The 24435-nt window shown below is 42.1% G+C and overlaps 1 protein-coding gene across 1 annotated transcript; it reads right to left on the reverse strand.

Moving 5' to 3' along the window:
* Positions 1 to 6171: 6171 nt before the first annotated feature.
* GM2A (ganglioside GM2 activator) lies at positions 6172 to 23747 on the reverse strand. Its single transcript, XM_048490842.1, has 4 exons — positions 23331 to 23747; positions 17248 to 17397; positions 11423 to 11605; positions 6172 to 8435 (listed from the first exon to the last, which is right to left on the reverse strand). Exons 1-4 carry the CDS (start codon positions 23451 to 23453, stop codon positions 8262 to 8264), a joined length of 630 nt encoding a protein of 209 aa, XP_048346799.1. The 5' UTR covers positions 23454 to 23747; the 3' UTR covers positions 6172 to 8261.
* Positions 23748 to 24435: the final 688 nt, after the last annotated feature.

Raw genomic sequence — 24435 nt, forward strand, 5'->3', positions numbered from 1 at the left:
ATTGCTGGTGTGATTCATCACAGTTCAAATTCTTGGACTCAGTGCATAACTGTTCCTGGGAAGAAAAGCCGGCTTTTCCCCACCACATTTTCCATGATTTCAATGGTGTACTACAGCTTCCCCCCACCCCCTTGTTCCCTTGGCAAGCCCTCCAATTCACAAGGCAGAGAAGTTTATTCACTGACCACTACCACATCATTCATCTCTACCTCAATGACTCATTTGTTCTAATGTAACAATGTTGCATCTGTTTCTGGTGATCTAACATAGCAGTGTTTATTTCTTCCCCTGATCTCCTTTGGCCTTCTCCCTCTGAGACAACTGCCATCTAATATAGAAGGACTATATGAGCTATGCATTTGCTTTAAGAAATCTAGATAAACAAAAGGCAAACACCTTTTGTTTCTTTTGTTTCTTTTTGTATCTTTCAATTTACAGCCTTCAGGACAACAAATTCCACCTCTTCCCTGTCATGATGCTTAATGATAAAAAGGGAAGAAAACATTTACAACAGCTTCCTATGTGTAATGTGGAGTCTGTCGAAATAGTGCTATGTCAGGCAGGCCTTACAAGAACTTTTGTATATGATGGAGGCACCTGTGTAAAAGTCAACCAGGTTTAGGAGATGCTGGCAAAATAGTGATAACTTTCCAAGGAATATCCTTGTTGACTGGAGGAATTATGGAACCAAGAGAAGAGTCCTAGCCACACCATTTTTGAACACATCAATCCATATGGATGTGTTCAACACTACACGTTCTGTTGTGGTACACACATTCCTCCCAGCTATGCCAGTGGCGTAGTGGTTAAGAGCAGGTGCACTCTAATTTGGAGGAACCGGGTTTGATTCCTGGCTCTGCTGCTTGAGCTGTGGAGACTTATCTGGGGAATTCAGATTGGTGTGTGCATTCCAACACACACCAGCTGGGTGACCTTGGCCCAGTCACAGTTCTTCTGAGCTCTCTCAGCCCCACCTACCTCACAGGGTGTTTGTTGTGGGGGGGGGGGAAGGGAAAGGAGATTGTAAGCCCCTTTGAGTCTCCTTACAGGAGAGAAAGAGGGGTATAAATCCAACTCTGCTTCTTCAGTGCTGACCACAGCTCTGGATTAATTCTTAAGCAAAATAAGTACATGCTTAGGACCGCAAGTAAAGAGGATCCAAAGAGTTTTTCTCTCTTTATCTCTGCTAAGAATTGAAGCAGATTTGTTATGTCAAATTAATTTTGAGGATATGATAAAAAATGTTGCAATTTAACAATGCAGAAAAAACCCTTCTGTAGTATAGTTATAAGTAAGCAACAGTAAACATTGTTTTGCATCCTTGATTTGTGTAAGTTAAAGTGTTATGTAACTTCAAGGCAAGAAAGCAGTGGAATAATAGGTATTTCGTTTCATACAAATAATTATATTTATTCATTAGAATATATTATGTGTTTACAGTTTACTATTGTTTTCATTGGGAATGACATATACAGCATATGGGGTTACCATAGTATTTTCAGTACTTAGGGCAGAGGTGGGATCCAACTAGTTCTCACCACTTCCCTAGAAGTGGTTACTAATTTTTTCTGAGTGCCGAGAAGGGGTTTCTAAAGCAACCTCCCTGCCCAATAGGGACCGGAGGTGCATGTGTGTGGCGGCACCACTGTTTGAATCCCATCACCATCGGAACCTGTTATTAAAATTTTTGGATCCCACCACTGACTTAGGGCCTTTAAAGCCCTGGCTGAAATTTGAAATGAACCATGGAATGATCAGTTGTCAGGCACCCCAGTTGACCTAAAAGATAAGCACTATTGTATTCAATGGAGCTTATTCCCAGGTACAGAGGCAACGGCAGGCTTGTAAACCAACTCAAGAATATTGCTTGCTTCTCAACCATAATGAAAATGACAGAGATACATTCTGCCTTCCTACACAGTGTAACATTTAAAAAAAAAACCCCAAACCTACCGCAGGATTATGTTGTAAAATATAATTAGGTTAAAAGTTGGTTATAATGTGTAGTCCAAGCCTATGTTGCTTACTTAACAAATAAACTCCCAATAGGTCTTATGCCCAAAGTAAACGCGGAGAGGACTGCAGCTTTATTTCATCAATCAAGAGTTCACCTGAGCACAGGAAGAGTGGTAACAATCCTTTAGAGCAGCTTCTGAAATTTTTTAACATCCATGGTGGAAGGTTTATTCCAGCAGCACTGAAGGTGTTTAATGCCAAGGTGGTCCAGTACCTATTGTATGGTATCCCTGTTTGGATCCAAGCCTGGCACAAGAACCTGGAGCGTATCCAATCAAACTTCCTGTATAAGATATTTGGCACCCCCCATTGTGTCCCTTATGGTGTGCTCTGTCTGGAATCAGGGCAACATTTATTAGAAACTAGGGCATGGGCTGTAACATTTAAGTTTTGGTTGCGTCTATGCTTCTGCACAGATCCAAAAAGTTTATCTTTGCTAGAAATGAGGGAACTTCAGCTTTCGAAGTGATGGCTCCATATTGGAAAAAAAAATCTTCTCCTTGGGTTTCTCATGGGAGTATCTTCATATGCTTACCGCCACGGAAATTCTACTCATCATCTGTAAAGATCAGGGCTGTACGACCTAATTACAGGAATACCCAATCCTCTCCTGAGTGCTGCACAAAGCTCCTGTTCCCCTCTATACCCTTTGGGGATCACACCCCTGTAAAATCTAGCCCCCCGCTGTATAATTTAGAACAGCTTGTTAATTATAAGTGCAGATGGGTCATGTGACAAGAGCAAGATGCAACTCATTCCCCCTCTGTTCATCTATCTTCTCAAGGATTCGTTTCCTTAACATCCCACAAAGTGAGCGTTGCTGCTGTCGGTACTGTCCCAATGATATAGACTCAATCCCTCATATCCTGCTTTACTGTTCGAGGTATAATGATATTAGAACCGATCTGGGAGCTTTACTACCTCTAGAATTTATGTTTCTCTCAGACAAACTAAAAAAGTCTGAGCTATTGAACAGCCCTAATGTAGAAATTTCTGAAGCAGTTGCTACATTTTTAATCCTTGTTCTACATGATATATAACAATGAACCTGTTTTTGTATTTGGAATATATGGTACTTCTGGTTTATGCCTAATAAAGGTTTTTGGATTGGATTGGATTGGTTATAATGTGTAGTCCAGGGGTTGGGAACCCGCGGCTCGCGAGCCGCAAGCGGCTCTTCGCTGCTTCTCATGAGGCTCCCGGCATGGCTGCCCCTTCCCGGGCAAGCCCAGGCAGAAATTAAAGGCAGCGAGGTAAGTGGGCGGGCAGGTGGGCAAGTGAGCGGGGGGGGGGGGGAGCAAGCGAACAGGGGACGGGCGAGCGAGCGAGGCAAGCAGGTAAGCGGGCGAGCGGAGCGGGGCCGGGGCGAGCGAGTGGGCAGGGGAGGGAGCGAGCGAGCGGGGCAAGCAAGCGGCGGGCGGGCAAGTGAGCAGGGGGCGGGCGAGCAAGCGAGGCAAGCAAGTAAGCGGGTGAGCGAGTGGGCGGGGGAGTGAGTGGGGGGGCAAGCAAGCGGGCAAGCAAGCGGGCGGCAAGCGAGCAGGGGGCGAGCGAGCGAGGCAAGCAGGTAAGCGGCCGAGCAAGTGGGCGGGGGAGCGGGCGGGCGGGCAAGTGAGCGGGGGGCAAGCAAGTGAGCAGGCAGGCGAGCAGGCGGGCGAGTGAGCGGGGCAAGCAAGCGGGCGGCGGGCAAGTGAGCGGGGCAGGCGAGCGAGGCAAGCAGGTAAGCGGGAGAGCGAGTGGGCGGGGGAGAGGGCAGGCGGGCAAGTGAGCGGGGGCGAGCAAGTGAGCGGGCAAACAAGCAGCGGGCGCGGGGCAAGCAAGCGGGCACGAGTGGGCGGGCGGGAAAGCGGGCGGGGGAGTGGGGGCGGGCGAGCGAGCAAGCCAAATGGCTCTTTAAGTGCAAAAGGTTCCCAACCCCTGGTGTAGCCCAAGCCTATGTTGCTTACTTAACAAACAAACTCCCAATAGGTCTTATGCCCAAAGTAAACGCGGAGAGGACTGCAGCTTTATTTCATCAATCAAGAGTTCACCTGAGCACAGGAAGAGTGGTAACAATCCTTTAGAGCAGCTTGATGAATTGTGGTTGTACGTTGATGGTAAGAACAGTAAAACTGCTCTAAGCATTACTTTAAGAATGGCAATAGTTACGTGAACTCTTATTGCAAAGGGAAAGTATCAGAAGGTAAACATTAGCAGCAACTCACTGTACAGAGGCTACAGAACATCTATAAACAATAGTTAGTCAGAGTTAAACTAGCACCAAATTCATAACAACATCTTCTGAACACAAGAATTTCTTTCTGTGTGATTATTTTTGCCATCTAAATGCTGTTGTATGTGTCATGTAACCTTCAGAAAGATTTTCCGGCAAACAAAAAACAAACAATGAAGAAACTACTAACACAGAAGTATCCATAAAAAGATTTATTCAGAATTTCCCTATATCACCAGCACTTAAGGCCATTCATCTTTTAAAATCATGAAACTGAACCCTCCCCCGCAACAACAACAAAATCAACTAGTTTCTCATAATAATTTTGGGTTAAAAAACTGACTGATTAGAGAGCAAATGAAAGCAACATAAATCAATAGTCCACTATTAAATGTAGTAGATTATGGAAATTGAACAGTCTGCTTCATTCCATAAATACATATGTGCTAATCCTCACACCCCATATATTAGAATAATCATATGAGATGAATCATTGTCAGGACACCATTAGTGGTAAAATCAAACAAGTTTTTTGTGATGCTTTAGAACAGTCCCATAAATGCATTATATAGTATTCAAAAGTTGCCAAGCAACTATTTAGAATGGAGTACACAATGCCAGTGGCACAATTAGCAGTCAAGTAATGGTGCCTTGAACACACACCTCATTTACAGTGCCACATGATGAGTATGGGGAACTTGGAAGCTCTTCAACACATGCCCTGGAAGTAATTCTGGATCCAGCAAGAGACCTATGAATAAGGCAGGTGTATGGTCTGACATTAACTAGTTCAAGGCATTTTTTTATCATGTGCTACTTCCTGCCTTGACTCACACATATTAAAAGCATTTTACAAGTTAGGGACCCAAAGAAAACAAAGCAGACCTGCATGGTATATATGGGATATCAGTAGGATCAAGTCTCCAGACAGACCCCTCACACTCTTTCCCTGGAACTAACAGGCATGAAGCAGCTTTCCCTAGAAAGCAGCAGTTGCACAGTGGTTAAGAGCAGGTGTACTCTAATCTGGAGGAACTGGGTTTGATTCCCTGCTCTGCCACTTGAGCTGTGGAGGCTTATCTGGGGAATTCAGATTAGCCTTGTGCACTCCAACACATGTCAGCTGGGTGACCTTGGGCTAGTCACAGCTCTTCTGAGCTCTCTCAGTCCCACCTAACTCACCGGGTGTTTGTTGTGAGGGGGGGGGGAAGAGAAAGGAGTTTGAAAGCCCCTTTGAGTCTCCTTACAGGAGAGAAAGGGGGGCTATAAATCCAACTCTACTTCTTCTAGAGCCCTTGGACTAAGCAATTTAACAATTTAATAATTTAACCATAATTTAGCCATAATAATAACCTGGATTACAGCAGACCACAGAGTACACAGTAAGTAGTTGAGAATTTAAGACATGATGCATGTCAAGTATGCAGAAGGAACAGAATGGGGATGTCTGATACACAGAGGGAAGAAGGATGCACAATCATGATAGCCTATTTGGTCATATTAAATGCAATGGCACAAAATCAAGAATGTTAGGATAGCATAATACCTGCAACTTCCAGAAAAGATAACCCTAGAGAAAGAGGTTCTGTTTAGGTCATTAATATAAAGGGTAATGAATACAGGACAAAGTATGTGGTTACTCTAATTCTACAGATCACAGCTCCAAATTCACTAGGAGTTGTAGAACCAATGATAACTGTTCAAAAGTGTAAGGTTTTATTGAGAGGAAGAGAGAATGGGAGGAATATAGTGAAATTACAGTGGTTAGTGGAAGAATTCCTGTGAAAGTCAATCAAGCATGCTAACACCATAAGAATTAATCTTCAGTCAGAAAACATATCTGTCATGATCAGCCCCTGTCTGATCCTGCCATATCTCCTGTCTCCTGCCCGGGATGTGAGAGCCTTTCTCTTCTCATTTCCCCTCCCTCCCTCCCTGCGTGCTTATGTTTTTTGTTGTTGTTTTTTGCTTTCCTCCTCAGGCACCTGCTGTTGTAGCTCTGTCAGTAGTATGGAATGTAGGTTGTTTTGACCCCGGGGAGAAAGGTTTCTTCTTCTCTAGACTGTGGGAGTGGAGGGGTGCCATTCCCCTTTGGGAACTGGTAGTCACGGGTGGGGTGATATGACATGAGGGGTGACGCGGGGTATAATGGTGGCTGTATTGCTGGTTATGCTTAGTTCTGGCACTAGAAGTATAAATTCTTATTCCTGATGCTGTTTTATAATAAAGAAATCAACAGAATACAGAATCTTGCTATTGAACAGTCCAGGGGCACAACAATATCAAATTGACTGTTAAATTGTTAACCTTAAACTAGAAAAGAGTGACAACCATAACAGAGAGCAATCAGCAAATACAACAGCTTTTTGCCAGTGCAGCATATGTAATACATACCAAATTTGATCACAAAACTGAGTGGTTAACAAGAACCACCTCTGCCCCCCACAAAAAACCACAGTCTAACTATATGTAACAGAATGCAGTAAATAAACAACATCTTCAAATTGCTCAGTGGATCCCAGGGTTACTTGGGCTCAAAAATAATAAAGCTTGGACTGGTCACAGGCCATTCTGGCCATGAACATGCCTCTTTGAATCTAAGAGACACCCATCAGAGTGTGAAATCAGTCATCTGCCTTCCTAAGCAGAGTTATGCCCTTCTAAGACCCATGACTTCAATGGATTAAGCAAGCTGGAACTCTGCCTAGGTTAGCAGTACTATCTTGAGAAATCAAAGATCAATAGCCATCTATCCTTCTTTAGCAAAAAGAAAATGTCCATAAAAATGGAAATCCAGCAATATCCAAACACCTGGCAAAAGATCTACAACTACTTGATCCTTTCCAGGAATGTTAATAGAGTCTTTCACATGATATTGTAAAAGAACTCAGAATTACCTGAAGAGATCTTCATGTTGCCCACTTTCTTCCAGATGTTGCCAGAGGCTGACTTGAAAGGCAAGTACCACCTCCATAAGGGCACCAACATAACTAAAACCTTTGTGCATAATAAACTAAATTAAAAATGCACATGAGGGCTACTTCACACATGATTTTCCTCTCTCGGGGAGAAAAAGGCAATATATTTCTCAAATCTTTTGAATCTCCCTGAAATCCCAGCTTCCTTTACCTTTTGGACCACTGTTCCAAATCAAGCATCAACTGTGTGTTTAAAAGATAAAAGATGTAGATGATCTCTATGCCTAATTACATACAAAAAGCACATAAGAGCTACACATGGAGTGAACAGACTTTTAAAAAGAATCAGCTTTCTGTTTTCCCTCCGTTTCCACTCTCATAGCTTTGTTCTAGACTCCTTCACTCACTCATGAAGTCCAGCAGTGAGCAAAGGAATGAAGTCCAATGAAGTAGGTATGGCTACCGCAATGATTACAATCTTTCTTGGATGCTAGGGAGGGCGAAGAAACCACAGCCCGGGGGGGGGGGAGGGGGCAGAGGCTCAGCAGAGGGGGAAAGGGGGAAACCAAGCTTGCTCATAGATGAAAGGATCTGGAACTGAGCGTCTATCCTTCCAATCCATGTTTGCTCAGAGTACACATTCTCTTAGTGCCTCTCTAGATCCTTTCTTATCAACGGAGAACTTGGGATGTAGAATGAACCCATATATAATGATATGCATTGCATGCCTACTTTGATGCACATGCATACGCTTGGATGTGCATTCTAAACACACAGAGATGCATTCCCATGATCTACACACATGACAGTTATACCTTTCCTTGCAATTACCAGGTGGGACAAACGCCTTGTGTGAAGCACCCCTTATCTTAATCAATAATCAATACTGACTGATCAGAAACCTCAATTCCTTGTTAAAAATACTTATGAACACATTTTCACTGCGTTAGGCTGCATCTCCAAGAGATTTAACATTCAATCAATCTCTTGGAGAGATTTACAAGCAATCATAAAAGCAGAACTTATTTCCTTTAAGGCTGAAAAGTGAGTCTCAGTACTAGAATGTCTATGGGACAGGAAGCGCAGGAAGGTAACAGGACAGTTGGCAACAGCTGCAGTCACCACCAGAACCACCAACTCGCCGAATGCAGCGAGAATCTCACTTTCAAACAGGCGATCTCTTGATCACAATTGCTCAGCACAGCTGTTAGCCTGTAGTCCCCATTGGTGAGGAAAGAAGGTAAGTCCAAGTTGGGTATGTAGATGTCAGAAGGAGGCAAGTTGTAAGTGCCCTGAGAAAAGGAAACACAAAAGAAAAATCAACCCCCCTTTCAATGCTTGCTTATCTATCACAGCATACAGGCAGCACTCAGATGCACTGGTTACTGATCGAGTACCGGATCATGTTCACAGTGTTGGTACCGACGCTGAGCAGTCTGGAGCCCTCTTACCTTTGCAGTTGCATCTCTCTGTATTGCCCATAAAGGACGCTTTGGTCCTCAAATGGTAATCCACTGGTTGTCCCCAGCCCAAAGGCTTTTTCGGCCCTAGCTCCAGCCTTGTGGAACTCTCTGTCAGCTAACATCAGGGCCCTGCGGGACCATAAACAGTTCCGCAGGCCCTGAAAGACAGAGATGTTCCACTGGGCCTTTGGTTTAGGCCACTCCATGAGTCAACTGTCTACTTGAATTAGCTGGCCTCCCACACCTAGACTACATCTGATGCCAGGTTATCAGATGCACCATCATGCACACTGGCCATCTGTTGCATTTGCCCTCTCCCCACCCCACTGTTCGGGACTTCACTTTTTCCTTTTGGAAATTGAGAGTTTATAAGGGTAAGTAGTTTTTAGGCTTAAGATTTATAAGGCAGCCATCTATATTAGATTTGTAAGTTTTACTGATATTGTTGGTTGATGTTTTACTGATGTTGAGATTATTTAACTGTGTTTTAATCACTGCATGTTGTTCCAAGCCCCAGCCCCAGTCCAGGGGGAGGACAGAATTCAATCAATCAATCAATCAATCAATCAATCAATCAATCAATCAATCAATCAATCAATCAATCAATCAATCAATCAATCAATCAATGTGCAGTCTTAAAGGCAGACATATACAACCTCCAATTTCTTATTCTTAGGTCAGATTACTGAAAGAATCAACCTCCTCACTGAAGTCACAGCAGAAGGCCAATCCAATCTGAATGGTCAAAGCAATGCAACCCCCCCCCCCACACACACACACACTTTTCCCAATCCTGTTTCCAAGAGCTACAGAAAAAAATTCAAGTCCAATAGTACAGTATAAACTTCATGAGTTAAGGTTAACTTTGTTAAACTCAAGAAAGAAAGAACATCTATCAGTCCGCATAACCAGGCCAGAATGTGGGAGGAGTGCTACCAAGATTAGCCAGTTGGAGTCAGGATGCAGAGGCACAATGCAAACGGGAATCAGCTTGATTACAGCAAGAAAGTATTCAAAGAGGTGGGAAGTGCAGCAGATGCAAATATAACTCTTCATTCTTTCTTGCAGCTGACAAAGTGAGCTTTCACTCTCAAAAGCTTAAAATGTTATTAGTTTTACTATTGGACTTGAATTTTGTTCTACTGAAACTGATCTTGTGGAGCAGAATGGTAAACTGCAGTACTGCCAGCCAAGCTCTGCTCACAGCCTGAATTCGATCCAGGAGGAAGTCAGTTTCAGATGGCCAGTTAAAAGTTGACTCAGCTTTCCAAGTTCAGTAAAATGAATACTCAGCTTGCTGGGGGTAAAGTGTAGAAGACTGGGAAGGTAATGGCAAACCACTCCATAAACATAGTCTGTCTAGTAAACATGTGACATCACCGCATGGGTCAGTAATGACCTGGCGCTTGCGCAGGGGCTTACTTTTACCTTTAAAACAGACCAACATTACTACACAGCTGAAACTAAAAGCAACAGTAGCCAGGTAAGGATGAAAAGCTTCAAGCTTCCAAATATGATAAGGGTGGTGACTTTACAGGCTGCCTGAACAAGACCCTGTTGGCAGGCTGCCTTTAATGATGGGGACGAGTGGCAGGGCCTGAATAGAGTTCTGCAAAAACTGCATAAGAAAAACCCCATGTTGATACCCATCTTTCTGGTCCCAAGAAGTAGATTCTTCATAAAACATATCCCATTGGAATCATGGCCAGTTTTCTATGCTGTTGTCCCTTTAAGGCAGGGGTCCCCAAACTTTTTAAACAGGGGGCCAGTTCACTGTCCCTCAGACTGTTGGAGGGCCGGACTAAAAAAAACTATGAACAAATTCCTATGCACAAATGATTGTAAAATGTTTGATTTCACCTTTCAGCCTTTCTGTCATGGTCTATTTTTTTAGAGACAGAACCCAAAAGTATGCTGTCAAGTACAGGGTGGGCTCCAAATATTGTTGGGGAGGCTGTGGAATACCTTCCCCTGTAAAAAAAAAAAAAGCAGAACTTTCCCAATGAAACATTCCATCTATCCCAGGATCAGGTATCTTCCTGGGTTCTTTCCTCCCTAGCAGCCAGCGAGCGATTTGCCAGCCTGGCTGATGCCAATGGGAGTGAGGCGGAACAGAAAGCCTGAGAGCAACACATGGAGTAGCTGACAGGGAAGGGTGGAGCAGGTGTTGCCACATGTAACGTTTCCAACTCTGGGTGCACCAGAAAATTCATGGAGATTTGGGGGGTGCCACTCATGTAACTTCCGCAAATCAACAGCCGTTGGGGCCGGTTCCTCCTCTCCCTCGAGCCCCCCACTGCACATGAATGAAGCCATCGCCGCCATGCCTGGCGGGCCGGATAAATGCCTTCAGGGGGCCACATTTGGCCCCCGGGCCGTAGTTTGGGGACCCCTGCTTTAAGGTGATTGAGTATTCACTTCTTCTAAATACCCAGCACAGTTTGTTCATAGATACACTGCATGATGGGCTTTGTAAAATTCTAAGGGTCACAAAGAAATGATCTCACAAAAGTACAAAAACAGTTAAATTTGAAAGATGTACCATGTAAAGATGTAAATTTAAAAGATGTACCTAGATAAACGAAGCTGTAGCAGATAAAACTGAAGATTTTGGTAAGCTGACTGGCTGTTATAAAGTATTATTCTGCTTTAATGGAGCTGCACATTCCAAGCCAAATTCTGCTTTTGGTGAAATGTGATAGTACCTTTAGCCCAATATCCCATTTATATCTTCTCACAGATGCTGCAACTAGCCTACAATCTCAAGTGTATTTGGTTTGGGTTTCTAAACACAGAAGACTGAGGACTGGACTTACCGCTTTAAAGGGGCAGTGGCAAGGAATGCCATAAGAAATTATGGGTTCTGGACATTTCGTGCCTGGAGGAATCAGGGTATCCAGTTCAGCACAAAGATCATCATATGTACAGCTCCCAAGTTCGTCCACACAGGGGATTCTCATCCACATATTACCAAACTTCTTCTCTAAAGTAACATTTCCCTGAAAGGAAATACCACACCAATGATCAGAATAAAATCTGTGTGCAGTTTACCACTTTCCAAAATTCTCCAGTAGCCCTTCCACAGACAAACATTCAATACAGACAGAACAACTGGGCAAGTCCTAGACAGGGCTTGTTCAATACTCTGTGTAACTTGGGTGAGCAATAGATGCTTCTGATCTTCATTATTCTCAGTCAGGTCACTGTAGTAGAAAGCCTGTGACTCAGAGGTAGAACATCTGCTAATGACCTTCATCAACTGATTTGGAACAAGGCAGCTTCATATGTGTCGCTATATGTAACACCATCATACCAAACATTTTACAACTTATTTAAAAAGATGCAAGGAAATATCCTATCTTTAAACTGTCATTCCAGAACATAGTAAAAACCACTTTCCCACAAATTTATCTACATGAAAGTTAGAATTTGTCTGCTGTTTTATATGTTAATATTGATTTGAAAACCTATATTCTGGAAACGGATAAACCAATTCATGTTACTAGGAGGAATCTTCTATTTGTGCAGTCGGTTATAGTGCAGAATCTAGCAGACTATAGCATATTCAATATTAATTCTAAATCTGTGCTCCCAATCTTATTTTTCAACTTGCAAAAAAGTTATATTGTTTGATGGTAAATGATATTCCATCAAGAATTAAATCCAGTACAGACACTGATCAGATCTTTTGTTGGAAGGAATGCTAATAAATTCTTTTTTTTTTTTTGCTTAACTAATATATAAGCTATGGAGATGATGATACAACATGTAATAAACGTCTGGAATTCACCATTACAAGGCATTTTTATTTTTTGGTAAAGCAACATGCAATAGAGGACAGGTCTATCAAAAGTACTCAAAAGATACACAAAATGACAACCTACATAGTCAGAAGCAATAAGACTCAGGCTACGAAAGGCATGGGACCTACAACCAAGTTTCTGCTCTCATGCCTTTCTTGCTACGCAGAGAACCATGATGGAAACAGAATCTTAGCCATTGGTCTATTTCAGTAAGGCAGCTCTCTCCACAAAAGGGCAGTAAAGAGCAATGAAGAGTCACACCACAACAAACTGAGGTGAACATTTCAGGGCTTCTGGATTGAGAATGTTTAATCTAAGCATTGGTATAGTTCTCAGACTCCTCCTCCCCCACAAATACACAGGTCTTTCTTCAACATATAAAACATCCGCAGGTGGTTGTGAGAAGCTGTTTTTTTTTTACTTTGCAACCATCTAGCTATTAAAAATCTCCCTCCTCCCAACTTCCAAGATGTAAAAGATATGGGAGGCTTTCAAGGAAGGAAAAAGGCATGCACACAGCTTTGGGCAGACAGCTGGCTAAGAAGCATGGATGTGACTAGGAGGAGAAAGGACAGTCACAAAGGACTGTCATATGACTGACTGTCTTCTGCCTTTCAATATATGCTGACACTGAAAAAAGTAATAAAAGTTTATTCATAAAAGCTGAGTCTAAACACATAGGTTAGCTAGCAATACCCTGATAAAGCCTGATTCTTCCAGTTTCTTCAAAACCAGGTTTTCCCCCTCTCCCTTAAACCATCATGACAAGATCTTGAACAGAAACAGCTCATACAGCCAGCCAGTGATATCAAAGTTTCCAGTAAGCGCTTCCGCTTTTGCTGATGCATCAGTCAAGGAGGATTTTTTTCCTCCCATTTGAACTGTGTAGACTCTATAGATCATATTCTACTTTATTGTCCACTTTACACAGGACCTAGAGTCAAACACCTGTCACCTCTGCTACTCAAAAAAGAGTATGCATCTGACTTGCAAAAGATCACCTTTCTGTTGGACAGCTCCAGTAGTGATGTAAACGATGCAGTCACCAAATTTTTGGACCTGTATATAAAACAACGCTTTAGGAGCAGATCCTGAACATCAGCCTTCTCTACCTGTCCATTTATTTTAGCTTCCCTCTATTGGGTTAAGTGGATCTATGTATATAATGTTGTAATGCCATTAAAGGTTCTTTGTTTGTTTGTTTGTTCCTCCCATTTCTCATGCTTACTTGCAACCAAGTATGAAAGGACTGACTGAAAAGCACTCACTGAGAGTGCTCATGAGAGTCTCAGCTGTCTATTGTGGTGAAAGACTTTGCCTGAGGGAGCAGTTATCAACTGAAGTAGCCATGGATCTCATCAAGATTAGAAAGGACTTTACACAATTAGTACTGGTTCTCTGGGTCTCTCCAGTAGCAAGCTCTCTAACTAGTTTTGTAACTGATGTAGTTTTAAGGCTATTAGTGGTCAGTTGGCCATACCATACAGTGTAGACACTTAGAAGAAATACTAGCCCTAGCTTGAAGAAGATGATGATTCTGGGACAAATGTAGTATTGAACCTTCCAAAGCAGTGGTTGGACATCATGCTTAAGAGAGCTATGCTTCCTCCTACCACGCTTCTAAGAAGAACTACCAAAAAAGGAACTTGAATGGAGAAAATGCAGTTCCAAATGTGAAACCAGCCTACAGGTTCTTCTTCAGACATTACCACAGAAACACTGTAAGAGGAAATGAACCCACGTACTTCTTCTATTAAGACTGAATTATATAAAGATCTGAAACTCCTCTTATTTTTATTCTGATACTGTTGTCATAGAAAAGAATACTGTTGTCGTGAAGAAGAAGAAGAAGAAGAAGAAGAAGAAGAAGAAGAAGAAGAAGAAGAAGAAGAAGAAGAAGAAGAAGAAGAAGAAGAAGAAAAAGAAAAAGAAGAGGAGGAGGAGGAGGAGGAGGAGAAGGAGGAGGAGGAGTAGTTTGGATTTATATCCCCCTTTCTCTCCTGCAGGAGACTCAAAGGGGCTTACAATCTCCTTGACCTTCCCCCCTCACAACAAACACCCTGTGAGGTAGGTGGGGCTGAGAGAGCTCCGAGAAGCTGTGACTAGCACAAGGCCACCCAGCTGCCGTGTGTGGGAGTGCACAGGCTAATCTGAATTCCCCAGATAAGCCTCCACAGCTCAGGCAGCAGAGCTGGGAATCAAACCCGGTTCCTCCAGATTAGATACATGAGATCTTAACCTCCTATGCCACTACTGAATACTGTTGTCGTAGAAAAGAATACTGTTGTCACAGAAAAGAATTGATTTTCACTGTGGTAAATGCTGGGGAATAGAGGCAGAAAAAGTCCCCAAGAACACTACACTACAGAAGGAATCTGTTGTTAGCGACTGGATAATATATAGGGCTATCCTAGTACCCATCACAAACCCCTTTACAATCCACAAAGTAGGAATTATCTCAGCAGTCCCCAAAGTGAAAATAATGTTGTGAAATTACCAGCAGAAGGGTAATGAAATCACCAAGACAGAACAGCTGGTTTTCATACCCCACTTTTCTCAACCAAAAGAAGTCTCAAAGTGGTTACAATAACCTTTCCTCCCCCAGCCCACAGCAGACACCTTATGAGGTAGGTGAGTTCAGCCAAAACTATGACTAGCTCAAGTCACCCAGTAAGCTTCAAGTACAGAAATGGGGAAACAGGCCTGGTTTACCAGATTAGTGTCTACCACTCATGTGGAGGAGTGCAAAATCACTCTAGGTTTTCCAGATTAGAATCCGCTTATAGACCTGAAATTAAAGAAGTTTACAGCATAGCCATTCTCTAATTTTCTGAGACCTCAGCCATGAACTATACATCTAGACAGATAATAATCTTCAAACTACCTAGGCCCTGAATCTGTAGATACAGCCTTTCAAAGTGAATCCATCTCACTTTTAATGCTCCCTTTTCCCACATATTTTCCAGGTATTTTCTACCCAGATTTCGTTCAGACAGACACATTAAGCCAATTAAACAACATGTAGTTGTTTAATAAGACACACTGGACACATACTCCTGCTTGGCCATAGGTTTCAACCACACCATTTAGAGAAGGAAGGGGGCACAAAAGCCCTTGTGTTTCAGACCACATGTGAATATTCTTCAAAGCTGCATCTGTTTCTAATCAGTTCACTGGTATAACACACAGGTAGCAACTGCTGTACTATGTATAGGTATACATGCCAAAGGCTTAAATATCTTTTTGCTTAAAACAAACAATATGGGTCCCACTGATGTGAATATTAAAGAACAAAAAGGGTAACCTGAGGGATGAATAAAAATGATTTTGTTTTAATATGATTTTAGGTAGACATCTAATGTTAGTAGAATTTAGATTTTTTTCTGGTTTTCTGTAAAGGTTTTCCTTCCTGCTGTAAAATGTATTATTCTCTGAATGTACTGTCTAAGTTGCAAGCTGGCTGAAACATAAGAATTGATTATGCTAAAGATGGACCCAGAGAAACAGGATGCAGATAGTTAATGAGTCAGATAAACCTCTTTGCATTTTGACACAGCTCCCAAGTGATTGTCACACACACCAAGGAAAGCCAGCATCTGATAACAGAAATTATGTTAAAGAATTTCCTGCTAGTTTGGGTAAAACCGCCCAGCCATACTAAAGTCTCTCCCAAAGTAGTAGCTTCGAAATACTCTACTGACAGCCAGATACAGAGTGGATTGTCAAGGTGAATATGCATAAGGGCCAGCAGGCAAATATCTGCATTATCAAGAAGACGGCTATACAGAGGTGTTCCTGACCAAAGATGAGACCCAGATGTCTCGGAAGAAGAAGCTTAACAGACTTTAATGATCCTTGATGGATACGTATTTTATTGTATGACTCAATCTACGATGTAACCTCTAAAAATTACTAGAAGAACTCTGTATTTTCTTGTGTTCAGTGTGCATTAAGCCTTCATGCATTGTGCCATCGTGCCTTTTGCTGCCTTCTCTCCCTGCTGAACGAAACTCTGTTCGACCGCAATAAATCTTTTTTTTATTACAGTTTTATATCAATTTCTGATTGCTGCCCAGGCTGCGGTAACAGAAGTAACCACAACTATAATTTTAGATTTTTGTTTTGTTTTGCAGTTTTTCTTAAGTTTACCTAGGAGATTCTGGCTATGTGCTTGACAGCTGATGTCAAACAGGCAACCTGGGCAGGCAGTTATGGTCCATCTACTAAAAAGATGGTATTTGGGAGCTGCCAGGTGCTCAATACCACTTTCCTTTCTGCTTAACTGCTTGGAGCTAACCATCCTGTGGCAGAATAGTAGAAGAAGAAAAATCACATTGATCCCTATCTACTAATTTAGCCACACTTTCCTTATGACTCCTAAGCTACTGCCAAAGGTTCTGAAGAGGTCCCTGAATTTTCCAGTTGTCCTCCAGAGTTATGCCCTCCCATTCTTCATTCATAAAACATCCAGCAGAGAAGAATCAAGAAAAATTAGGCCCATCTATTGATAGAACTCAGGTTTTAGTGTCATTATTAGTTTTACAGTACAGTTATGATTTTACATGTAATGTTTTTTATGTTTGTAACCTACCCAGAGCCTGACCATGGTCAGAACGGGTGGGGTACAAATGAAATAAATTTTGCATCTTCAGACAATCAAAGCATCATATAGCATGAAAACATTTATACGACTTGATTAGCTAGGACCACTAGTCAAATTTGGTCAGCAATTCTAAGAGCACTAAACATACCCAGTATGTTTTGCTTACCCAGTTACTACACTTGGAAACATGAGGGAGCCATTTCAGCTTGGCTTGGCTTCCTTGTCTCTTACATACCTTCAGAGGTGCTTCTATAGCTGTAGTGGTGGTGCCTGAGGCACTGACCGTGACATCTCCTGGGATGCAAATAGGATCTGGAATAATATTCATGCTCTTCATCCGAGCAGGGTCCGAAGGACCACAATTACTCCATTCAAAGTTGTATACCTGGTGGATTTAAAGGAGCAAAGTATTACAAAGATAGCATTAATTTGTTAAACAAACCAAGATGAGCTAAGAACACTTAACAGACCAAGTAGGAAGTTTTGTTCTTGACATGATGTCTACCAGATACAGAAGACAAGTTGACTGTGTAGAAGATGCCAAGACAAATGTCATTGGGTCTTCATTGAGAGCAACTAAATGAAGGAGGAGCTAACCAATTTTAAGCAACATGCTAGGGATCTTATGCTTCCATCAATATACACAGGCTGCTTGCTTTCCACACATGCCACATTTGAAATTGTTCCCAGGAGAGTACAGTATTTCCTCTTTCCATATTTAAGCAGGTAATTTTTCCTTGGGACAAGTGCTTGTCTTTGTCTATGCTACTTCATAAAGCATCAGGATGATACAACAGGAGCAATTATCTCCTGAGGAAAATAGCCATTTCATATAATACGTAAATATGCTGAGCAATTTTTTTTAAAAGACAGGCCTGGTGTAGACAACTATATGAGCACACACTACAGGTAAATTAAATCACAGGTAACTACCAGAACAAATCTTCCATTTAGCTTGCCTCAATGAGCTTAGATATTATGTGGCAACAGTGGCACCCCATCTTTTGTAAACTGAATCAAAGTGTTACAACAACTACAATAAAGTGGATATATGGAGCGTGTAAAATTGTGAGGTCATGGCAAAAAGACCAGGGCTTACAAAGAGCTGCCAAAGGACCCCAGATAAAGATGCCCTCTGGACTTCACTCCTCATGCCAAGCAGAAATCACATAAACAAAAATCAAACTACTTGCCCAATTCACGGACACCTCCAAAAGACCAGGGCCCCTAGAATTAAACTGCTAGCCGCCACTGCCCCCCTAACTACCACCACCACAGAAGCTCTGAAGAAGACCAAGGTTCAGAAGGACGGCATTCAGGAATATAGACCCTAAAGAGGCTAAAGGAGGTTGACTAGAGCAATATTAGCATCTTTTTAAAAAAAAAAACTGAACCACTCCTGTTTCTTTAAAAACAGCCAAATACTTTAAGTGGCTGTTGTAGGTTTCCCAGGGTGTGTGGTTGTGGTCTGGTAGTTCTTGCTCCTAATGTTTCGCCCACATCTATTGTGAAACATTAGAAACAAAAACTATTAGACCATGGCCACCCAGCCCAGAAAACCCTCAAACAGCCAATTGATTCCAGTTGTGAACGTCTTCAACCACACATATCATTTTCAGTGTTTTACATAACACATTCATGTATCAGGATGTGGATCAATATTACAATGGCAACCCTAGGCTGGACGAGGGAGACACAGCAGGCAGAAGACTGAAAGTCAAGTGTCTACACACAGTGAATGCCTTCCAACAATTCACAGATGAAAACAGGGACAAGTTCTTCTGTACTTTCCCTTTGTGCGCGTGTGTATGTGAAATGTCATCAAGCCAGAGCCGACTTATGGCAACCCCACAGGATTTTCAAGCAAGAGACTTACAGAGGTGGTTTGCCATTGACTTCCTCTGCATAGCAACCCTGGTATTACTTAGTGGTCTCCCATCACAATACTAAAAAGGGCTGGCCCAGCTTAGCTTCTGAGATCTAACGAGCTCAGGCAAGCCACATCAGAGATTACTGCTAGATTCGCCTCTGATGGTTTACACATTTCAAACATTAAGAATATTTTTACAGAAAAAATAGGATTTAACAGCAGATCTGGATGTAATTACATGATAGCAATTAAACACATTCTGCATCATTTATCATAGGCAGCTATGGAAAATGGTGAAGGAAAGTTTTGACATCCTACTTTTTAAAATAAAAAGCACATCCAAAAGGACAAAAATAGAGATAGTTGTAGCACCTAGAAAGAGGAAGAGAAGGGGAAAGAGGTTGGAGGAAAAGAAGGGCAGGAAACTGAGACAACTTAGAAGACAGAGTTGTAACTATGGTAAAATAGAACACAGCCTTAAGGTCAGGAGGCTGCATGACAGTAATAGAGGGGTAGGTAGAGAGGTAGGAGTGATGAGCAGACAAATACTTGGCTGATGGTCAGGTGAGCCACAAAAGCACACATAGAAGATGAATGGAAAGCTTAAAAAGACAAGGAAGGGCCTGAGGAAACAGTGTGAGCTGGTAGGGCCTATGGCATATGTAGGCTATGAGACATCACATACATTCTACATATTTGTTTCTGAGGCTTAGTTCCCACTGACATGTTTGACCTGTGTCTGTATTTTCACTTTAAGTGATTCCTGGGCTTAAATGAGTTGATGTTCTTCTGTGCAAAAAAACAAAAACAAAAAAACCCCACACCTAGAAAACTAGGTGTCAGGGAGTTCCAGCTTCACAAAGCTAGTTTTCTATCTGTAGTAATTTTCTTTATGAAGTAACAGCAACACATACATCCAGATGCAGACTTACCATGTCAGTAAGATCCAGGCCTAAGTTTCCCTTCAGGTCATAATAAGAAGTGACTTTAGGTCAGCAACCAAATGTAATTAATTTGTAAGCCCTTGCAAAGGAAGACAGTGATCAACTAGCTGTGGCTCAGGCAAAACTTTGCAAGAGGCTCAGAGACGGAAAGAAAGGATCAATGCAGACAGGCAAAGGAAGCTGTAGTTTTGTAGGGCTATTCCATTTGAAATACACTGCCATGGTGCTCTTTGAGGTTTCATTGTTTCCCAGCACTTCTGAAGGTTGTTGTCCATAACTGTGCTAAGCACATTAATTTCAGCCCCTCCCATGGCATATTTAAGGCCACCTCAGATGTCACAAGATACCTATGCAGAAAGCACTTACAGCAAAGCAGTTAGTGGGCACTTGGCAATCCCATATGCAGGCCGCCCTATAATTCCTACACAAAAGTAACTGCTATGTAGGAGTTTTCTAACATCTGATATAAATCTGAGACAGACTCATTAAACAGGGCAACTCCCCTTAGCTACTAGAGAAGTCTCTGCCAAGTCACAGGAATTACTTGTACTTTACTAAGAACCATTTTTGACCTACAAGCTCAGAACTGAAATCTACAATAAGTTTCATAATAAGGTTCTCCAGGCCTCTACATGCTGAAGTGGTTGCATAAATATAGTGCCACTCCTAAGGCACTTTATAGGCCTCTGTATTAATCAAACTGCTAAATTCCGAGGATAGTCAAGGTTGACATACCATACATAAGAAAGGCACTTATTCTTGAGGATCAGGTACCTAGTGCTTAGTTAAATAGCCATTTACTGAACATTAATAGTGTAACAACTAACTTCATTGGACAGAAGGGGTAACTGTTTTGGGTTAAACTGCAAGTGTCATTACAAACAGGAAAAAATTGCAAAAAAATTGCAAAAATTTTGGCAATAAGCATCCTTTCTGACAGGTACAATGGAGATCAGGTGAACATTTAGAAAGCTAACAGTTAGGAGACTATAAGAGATACAGATTCTGTCCAGAGATGCTGGCCCAGCATTTGGTAAGAGTGAGGCTTTCTGAATAATTACTTTCCACAACGGACGATAACTGGCTAACAGTACAGGAAATCCCCAGGTGTCAACAGTTTCGGCAAATCAGGAGGGCTCCAAACAAGATTTCAATATTTACACACACAAGAAATATTGAAGAATGTCAAAACATTTGTGTATGGAAATGAGCTTGACAGAAGAAACCCCATGTATCTCTTTCAAAAGCTAGGCCTGTTAAGCAGAACCTAAACATGAAAATGTTTTTATTAGAATGAAGTATCAAGAGGGATTTGGCCAAGGAAGTCCAAGTATCACAAAAGCAGCCCTAGGCTAATCCAGTGCAAAGACTCTGGGTTTTCAGGTTTAATCCAACAGATAAAGTAGTTGGGTATCATGTAGGTAGCAGAGTTCACTTGAGATTTCTCTCAAAACAATCTGTATACCTTCTAGGAATGGAACAGAAGGTATTAATTTCTGCTTCCAAGGATCCATTTCTATCTTGCTTTCTGAATGCGAAGGGAATGAAGAAACTCACTCACAGGAAGCTCTCTCCCTTCACCTTCCTTGCAGTAAGAAATCAATATATACGAGAATATATATACCATGTTATTCTTTTTTTTAGATTTTACAAGGCTATTCCAATGTTTATTTTGACTTATATTTATCTACCATTGGTTCCAGTTCAATACTCTTAATATTTCACTGGCTCTCCAATTATACAGTTGCACAACCAACCAATTTAATTTTGTAACTAGCATAAATATTAAATCTGTTGATCACTAAAGTATCTTTGTTTGTTCTGTGGATTTCGTTAATGCTTTAAAAATACCTTAAGAGGTCAGTTGGCCAAATCCTGTTTGATCAGTCAAATACCCAATTCTATTCAGGAATCACTCAAAGGAAACATCTGGCCTCAAATAAGACTTTGTGAGATGTGTTTAATACAGACCTAGCATTCAGTGGAACAGAAAAAAGGAAATGACACATATGGATACTCCACAAGAAAAATATTTTCTCATGGTACACTCTCAACACAATCTCTTTCCTCACTCAAATATCTGTTATTACACAAGTTATTCATATTTTACTACCCAAACATTGTTTTGAAAAACAAAAACAAAAGGACTCCCATGCCTTGGATACACAGGAAGGGAAAGCCTGTTTAGGCACTTATGCCAACAGGTTACAATGCACATGTATCATGCTTCAGCTTCAAATGAATCAAGAGAAAACAATGTTTAAGAAAACTGTATTTTACAAATATGGTAAAGCAACTAGAGAGTTAGACTTGGTTCAGACGTTTAAAAATAACTTTAATGAAAGCACCTCTGGTTAGTATGATTATCTGAATGCTTGCTAAGTATTGATGGTGAGTTAGGATCCATCAAACCAGGATGATATGAATTCACTTAATTTACCTCAATTAGTCTTAACGATGGTTTTGCATGATGTAGGAATCCTAGCCTAGCCTTACTTTGTTCCCTGATACTGCTGACATGCACAGAGATGTTTAAGCAGAAAAAGGCAACGAGACACATATTTGCTGAGGAAAATCAGTGATTCCCTACAATCCCGAATCAGCTGAATCCTGATTTTGTACAATATTCATAATTAAACTACACCATTTTCATGCTGTGCCTGAAGACAGTTTTGTGCTTGCAGAAATTTCAGTCCAAGACCCCCATTATCTGCAAGTGTCTCTCTCTCTCAGGCTGAACAAACTCAACCTTTAGACTTTACAAATGCATGTGACTATAACAGCATGTTCATAAAGCAGTCTCTCTTTTGACATTTCAGCCTGCATCAAACTGATTTTGGAGACTGCCATGGGAAGCCTTGACATAATGTTTTTTCACTGCCATTCAAAATGCATTAAATGAATTATTAAAACACTTCCAATACAGTGACTGATCTACTCCATGTCAGCCACATTACAATCCTATGTGACCCACACAACACTGGAACAGATTCTTTCTGCAAGTCTGCACAGTGCCTAATTAATTCTAGACTACATTCTACATTTTCACTATATTTTTCATTTTACACTATAATTACACCACCAGTCTTACTAAGTTGCAAAGACAAGTTCTGGCTCAAAGGAATACCACTTTTCATTAATGGTTACAGTTAACTGTAACATTCAATTCTACAAGCTCAGATTCTTGACTGAGGGAAGAAATGCTGCTAAGAGCCATCGATTATTTTGACACTACTGGAAAGGGGGGGGGGGGAGAGAATGTTATCTTAAAGAATTCTAGTGGATCATTTTAGAAGTGTGCAATAATGTACTTTCCAGGTTCCCCACAACTATGGATAACCAAAGCTCTGTTTCCGAACAATCCTCAAATAAGGATTGTTGTTTGAGTGTCGTGAGTCTCCCTGAGTCTGGCCTTGAACCGGGATACGAAGTCCAATAAATAATCCCCTTCCTTCCCAGGCACTTGGCACTCTGGACTGGAGAGGTCGAACAGCTGGGACTTACCCTGTTCAACCTGATGGGCCAGCCGCTGCCTGGCCCGAACCGCTGGTGCTGCGGGCCGGCGAGAACAGCTGGACACAGCTGCAGGGCGCACAGGGCCAGCGCGAGGAGCAAAGGAGCCGGCATGGCTTGCGCTGCTCCGAAGTGCTTCGGCTGCAAGAGGAGAATGAATCCAAACGGAGGAAGCGATATACAACTCCAGCAAGAGGTGACCGTTCAGACTGGTTTTATAGTCGCGGCCGGCCGGGGATAAGGAAGTGCTTTTCGCTGCAGAAAGCTACAAGAGGCTGCAGAGGCACCAAGCCAAGCAGCAGGAATGTCGAGTCGTTTGCTCAGTTCAGGCGCCAGCTTGTCCCCTCCCCTGGAAACATTAACCACGCCGCTTTCTCTTACTCCGCTGCTGCAGCAGCAGCTATTCTGTTCGGCTTGGCCAGTCACGTGACATGAGCGAGGGGCTCGCCCAGGAAGGCCTAGTGGAGGGGAAGCGGCGCTGCCCTCTGGTGGCCTGGGAGATGCACTCGGCAAGCCGCTCCCAGTCCCTTCCCTGTGGTTGCCTGACTGCAATTGCTGATGTGGGATCCGTGATTCATTTCCGACGCAGTGGATATCTTGTGTCCAGGACGACACATTCTCCTATGATCGGACATGTGAGGGTGCTGGAAAATCAGACCATTCTCAAGGACCCATTGTGGCAGCCGATTCAGAATTGTCAACTAATTACGACTCTCAGATCTCTTCCAGCTCTTGCACCAGAGATCCTTGAGTTTAATCTGGGACCGTCAGAAGGCAAACTGTTTGCTCTGCCATCTGGTCATACCCCTTTCAGTGTTCCAATGGGAGTGTGCTCAGTGAACATATGTGCACCAGGAGTTCAGAACAACCACAGCATAAATATTCCACGTTGCCTGATGAAGCTGCAGGCCTTTTGAAAATTCTGTTTTACAACCTGTTAACAGTTTGTTCTGTTGTGCTACTATCTGGTACCAGTACAGGACAACTGTAGGCAGGCAAATTCAGTCTCCTGCAAGAGCTGTTCTGATGCAAGCAGAGGTTTTCATTTTAAGAGCAGATGCTAAAATAAAGTCTACAGGTCAGGATTTTCCAGCGT

The sequence above is a fragment of the Sphaerodactylus townsendi genome, linkage group LG03, assembly GCF_021028975.2.
Source record: "Sphaerodactylus townsendi isolate TG3544 linkage group LG03, MPM_Stown_v2.3, whole genome shotgun sequence".
Lineage (NCBI taxonomy): Eukaryota > Metazoa > Chordata > Lepidosauria > Squamata > Sphaerodactylidae > Sphaerodactylus > Sphaerodactylus townsendi.

What these genes read in the sequence shown, in the direction of transcription:
- GM2A (XM_048490842.1), bottom strand. Translation starts at nt 23,453, where the DNA reads ATGCCGGCTCCTTTGCTCCTCGCGCTGGCCCTGTGCGCCCTGCAGCTG. An exon ending in CTATAGAAGCACCTCTGAAG is followed by an intron (nt 11,606 to 17,247) that starts GTATGTAAGAGA and finishes ATTTCCTTTCAG; the next exon opens with GGAAATGTTACTTTAGAGAA. An exon ending in GCCACTGCCCCTTTAAAGCG is followed by an intron (nt 8,436 to 11,422) that starts GTAAGTCCAGTC and finishes TCCTTTTCTCAG; the next exon opens with GGCACTTACAACTTGCCTCC.